The following is a 5,692-nucleotide window of genomic DNA, read 5'->3' as shown; positions in this document are numbered from 1 at the left end:
ATAATTTGATTTGTCAAAAACCATGATGAAACGCAAATTTCATTGGTTAATAATGTTACAATTTGATTTGTCGAGCTGTAGCTACTAATCAGAACTGTTTTTTTTTAATATTATAATTTATTTTGGAACTTACTATTATATTTTATGGCGGAAGTTTTTTGAGATGATCAAATCATATAATTTATCCTATCGGAGCAGTGGTAACATGGCAATGTTCTAATTTCCACCTCACAAATCACAAACATCCAAACTTCGCGGCCACCTTAATTTGATTTTATTCTACAATTTCATCAATTAACCCAACATTAAAAAAATAACTCACTAGTTCCTTGTAACCACTATAAAACCCCCGTCCCATTCACTCCAACTCCCACATCCCCAAACACTTCTACTTTTAGCTCTAAGCCAAGAAAGCAGGCCACTAACATCAAAATGGCTTCAAAACAATCAGCTTCCATGGCCCTCCTTTTGGCACTCAACATTCTCTTCTTTTCCTTGGTCAGTGCTACTGCCCCATGCCCTCCCACCAAACCTAACCATAAACCAAAGCCAAACCCCAACCCCAGCACCCCATCTTCACAGGGCAAGTGCCCTAGAGATGCCCTTAAATTAGGTATATGTGCTAATGTGCTTGGCCTAGTCAAGCCCGTCATTGGTTCACCCCCAGTGATGCCATGCTGTTCCCTTCTCGATGGCCTCGTCGATCTTGAAGCTGCTGTTTGCCTTTGCACCGCTATCAAAGCTAACGTCTTAGGCATCAACCTTGACATTCCAGTTTCTCTTAGCTTGCTCCTCAATGTTTGCTCAAAGAAAGTTCCTTCTGGCTTCCAATGCTAATTTAAGTCTTCATGTTTCCCCTACATTCTTTCTCAACTTCTTTATGGTTTGTGTTTGGTTTTTTATAAGTTATGATGCCATAACTTCATTGCTGTAAATCAGTGTTTTCATTTGTAACTTTATTGTTTTGATTTCCTTGTGAGGGACAAATATAGAATAAGTCTGATACTTTTCTTCAAGTGTTTACCTTTGGGGTTTTTTATATCTCCAAAAGAGACATGTAAAGACTTGTATTATTCAACTCGTTAATTTATTCCCTTACTTCTAAGTTGGGGGTCTCTTGACCCTTTGGGGAAAGAGTTGCTTTGTTTTGGAAGATTCATATTGTAACAATTCTTTGGTATAGAATTCCCCCAATATTTTCATTCTCTTGCATCCTCATATTTTCAAATTTAGTAGTGAGCATCTGCAACTTTGATTGTTTTACTGTATTTGTACCTTCATGAGCAGTTTGAAAGATTTCTCAAGCTTCCTTTGCAACTTTGCATTAAGAAATGTGTTTACTAGGTGTGTTTAATGGGAGGCTCTGGTGACAATTGTTGAGTCCAAAATTCATATTTATAAAAGAATCATATCTTTGTATAACCCAAGTTTTTGCTTTACTTATGAATTTTTCCTAATAAGCTCTAAGTATCAACATTTTTAATTTTTTTTCAAAATTTTGACTATTTATTTTCTAAATAACTTAATCAAACCTATACTGAGTTAAAAATGTCATTAGATATGAACAAATGTATAATAATATTTTTTATGTCTATAAATTATTGACATGAGGTTATTTTATCGAAACCTAAAACTAATATTTTTAAAAAAATTCTAATATAAATTATTTCATATTATCTATCAATAAACTATAATAAAATCCTTAACTAAGTTTGATATATCACAAGTGACACCAACTCAATAATGACGATATCAAATTTGTTAAACTAAAAAATATATGGGTAAACCACATTGGTAGTCACTTAACTATTGGTAAGTTTCTTTTTAGTAACCCAACTATGAAAAGTTACAAAATGACCACCTGACTATTCGATTTTGTCTTTTTTTGTCAACATTTGTTAAATGACTAACTGAAAGATGATGTGGTAACTTTTAAGATTGGAACTTCAACCTTCAACGTTTATAAATCATGTTAATTTAGTCTTGATTCTAAAAAATTCAACTTTGACGTTTACACATTATGTAATTTGATCTTTTTTGTAGCTTTGTGTAAGCACTAAATTTTTGTCCGACTAGAGTTTGTGTTTAATTTTCAAAATTTCAAAAAAAAAAATTTAAAAATAAAAATTGCATTTTAACCCCTAAACTTTTCCTAAATTTCATTTTGACCCTTAAACTTTCTTTAAATTTCACTTAGACCCCTAAACTTTCATTAAATTTCATTTTAATCCTAAATTTTCTAAAAATTACATTTAGCCCCAGAAGTTTTGCTGCATTTGTGATTTGGTCCTTCAGACAAGTTACGTGATTTGGGGCACCCACTTCCCAGATTTTCAGGCCATAAACATGGGTGGCTGCTCCTTCTTCACCCACTACCTGCAAACAATGAGAAAGAGGACAAAATTTGGAACTTTTAAAAAGAAAAAGAGAAGAGGAAGAAAGGGGGGAGAAAAAAAAAACAAGCAGAATTTTTAGAGAAAAATAAAAAAAGAAGCTCTCAATCCGGCCGATTGCCTCCACCGCCACCACTTCCGTCGCGCCACCACCATTGTCATCTCACCATCGAGTCCTAAACGCAAACAAAACAAAAACAAAGAAAAAGCAAGCAAAAGAGAAAAGGAGAAAGTGCAAAGAAGAAAAAGAAAAAGGAAAAGGGGAGAGAGCATACCTCCGTGCACGCCACTGTCGGCCGTCGCACCAGGCGGAGGGACATCACCGGCGAGACAAAGGAGGTGCTGCTGATCGGGGAGAAAGAAAGGAAGAAAAAGAAGAAGGAAAGAAGAAAAGGGGAAGAAGAAAGAAAGAAAAAAGAAAAAAAACTAAAAAAAACAGCAGGCCATATTTGGTGGACCAGCAGCAGCCCACCCGTGCAGCTCCAGTCCAGCAGCAGGCCCAGTGCAGCAGTCCAGCAGATTCGGCCCATTCCAACAGCCAGCAAGCCCAGTCCCTTGGCAGCCCAATAACATCAGCCCAACAAGAGAAAAAAGGTCCAAACAACCCATAACTTTGGGTTTTGGTAAATTTTTGTTCTTTTAATTTTGCTTAAATATTTAAATATTGTATCGTTTTTTTAATATTATTGCATATTTTTAAGTATTTTTATTTTTTTATGTTTCTTAATTCTATTTTATTTTAACTTTTAGATTCGAATAATTTTGATGCATAAGGAAACAAACCGATTTAATATTATGTCATCGAATTCATCGCTATGTTGGGTGAATATTGATGGCTCGTGTTAAATATGAGACGCCCTTTTTAAAAAAAAAACAAAAAAACATTCAAAAATTCTCGTGTTTTAAAAAAAAACGAACGAAATAAATAAAAACGAAAAATTCTCGTGTTTTAATAGGATCACGATTAAGTATTAGATTCCATCGGTTTGACACTGGTTCTTCGATTTCATTGCCATGTCGGGGTGAATATCGTCGATTCGTGTTAAATACGGTATTTTTTTAAAAAAAATTCTCGTGTTTTAAAATTTTCTAGTTAAAAAAAAATTCAAATTTTCGTGTTTTTCTAAAAATTTCTATGTTTCAAAAATTTTCGTGTTTTCAAAATTTTCGTGTTTTCAACAATTCTCGTGTTTCACAAATTCTCGTGTTTTAAAATTTTTTATGTTTTAAAAAAAAATTGTCGTGTTTTTTAAAAAAAAATTTGTGTTTTTAAATTTTCGTATTTTCAAATTTTTCGTGTTTTCAATAATTCTCGTGTTTCACAAATTTTTGTGTTTTTAAATTTTTTTTATATTTTTAAAAAAAAAAGATTGTCGTGTTTCAAAAATTTTCATGTTTCTAAACTCTCGCGTTTCAAAAAATCTTCGTGTTTTCAAAAATCCTAGTGTTTTTAAAAAAATTTCCGGTGTTTCAAAAATTCCTGTGTTTTAAAAAAATTTCCGTGATTTTTTTTTAAAAAAATTCTTATTTCTAAAATTTTCGTGTTTCAAAAATTTCATTTAAAAAAAAACTGTTCTTCAAAATTCTTCGTGTTAAAAAAAATTCTCGTATTTTGATCGGATCGCGATTAAATTTAAAATTGAACTCGTGTTTTTGAAAATTAAGACAACATGCGTTTAACGAGATACCAATTTTGGGCGTCGCGAGGGTGCTAATACCTTCCTCGCGCGTAACTGACTCCCGGACCCTAATTTTCTCTGGATTTTGACGTGGACCTAAAATTGTCTCTTTTTTTAGAAAAATTTAAAAAAAAATTCTTCTAAAAAAGGATTTTATTTGGTGTCCGATCACACCTAAAAAAGATCGGTGGCGACTCCTCTTTTGTAAATAAAATTTGAAACTTTAATTTTTCAATAATCATTTCAACTAGCGCCTATTGCCAAATTTTTAGGTCGCTACAGCTGGCGACTCCACTGGGGACTTTTTTTTTTCGAGAGTCGAGTCTAATGTTAAACGCGTGTTGTCAAAATTTTCAAAATTTCTTGTTCAAATTAACATTTAGTCGTGATCCTTAAATTTTTTGTTTTTAAAAAAAATCATGCATTTGCATCGTGTTGTACATATTCTAATTTGTTTTATCAGGTTGTTTTTCAGCTTTAAATTTTTGCGATTTTATTTTTGGTTTAGTTTTTTCTAAATAAAACGTAAAGGTTTACAAGTTTCTCCCCACACACCGTGCACTTGCATTTTTTTTTTTGCATAACATGAGCTCTATACCCGGGCTTCGTCCCTGTTAAGAGAAAGTAAACGCTACGCCTTCGTGAGTTAACTCGTTCCTCCGCACAGGCTAGTGAATACTTTCGGGTTACATATGACTTATGCTTTCGTGAGTTAACTTGTCCCTCCGCATAGGCATAAGTAAATGTAATCCCTCGAATTGATCATCGTAAGCCTATGATGGGCCATGACCGAGGCTCTGTACTAATCTTAGTAGATGACAGTGCAGACGATTCGAGTACCCACCTAGAACCAAAACCGCATATAGTGAACCATACGAGCTATCCAATTAGAGCCATGCTGAACCTCTGTCCGCTATTAGTCATTAAAATAAGTACACGGGGAAAATGCCTTTTGCCTTTCATTTACGCTGTTTATGCAAAATAATTGGATTGGGTAGTTTAATTTGTTTTTCAAATTATATTTGTTGTGTTTACTAACCAAGTTTATTTGTTTTTACTTTTATTTTCATCATGCATCATAGGCATCATATTAGGAAGGTGTTGATTAAAAGTTGGTTGCCAAAAAAAACGGGTTTCTGATGGAGGAGTCAATTACACAAATAACCGAGAAGAATGCCGTGGTTCGGGACTGGTCTCTAAAAATTCAGAGAGAAAAGGGGGATAGTCTAGTGGAAGGGTGTGTCGCTAATTTGCCCGAACATATAACTGTAAATGTTCGCCAAAATAACTTTGAGGATTTGGTTCGAATTTGGAATCAGTGGGATTCAGACACTAGAGACATTTTCACTGAGAGGTATGGAGATATAGCTCACATGATCACCATCCGTGTAGACGAACAGTTGATTCAAGCCATGGTTCGGTTCTGGGACCCAGCTTATCAGTGTTTCACCTTCAATCAAGAAGACATGACTCCAACCATAGAAGAGTATGCTGCTTTACTCCGCATCGACAATGTACAATTCGGCAAAATATATGTGAAGGAGCCTAAGCCGATGACCTTCAAGAAAAAGTTAGTGAGACTGACAGACATGACTGATGCATGGGCCGAAAAACAGATAA

General features: G+C 34.1%; 1 protein-coding gene across 1 annotated transcript; it reads left to right on the top strand.

Annotated features, from left to right (window-relative positions):
• Window positions 1-369: 369 nt before the first annotated feature.
• On the top strand, window positions 370-1,205 carry LOC107912225 (14 kDa proline-rich protein DC2.15). The gene has a single exon (XM_016840309.2). It carries the CDS (start codon window positions 433-435, stop codon window positions 835-837), a length of 405 nt encoding a protein of 134 aa, XP_016695798.1. The 5' UTR covers window positions 370-432; the 3' UTR covers window positions 838-1,205.
• The last annotated feature ends 4,487 nt before the right edge of the window (window positions 1,206-5,692 follow it).

Source organism: Gossypium hirsutum, chromosome D11 (assembly GCF_007990345.1).
Source record: "Gossypium hirsutum isolate 1008001.06 chromosome D11, Gossypium_hirsutum_v2.1, whole genome shotgun sequence".
NCBI classification, from domain to species: Eukaryota; Viridiplantae; Streptophyta; class Magnoliopsida; order Malvales; family Malvaceae; genus Gossypium; species Gossypium hirsutum.
The sequence above is the reverse complement of the archived record's forward strand: the minus strand, read 5'-3'. Positions and strand labels throughout refer to the sequence as shown.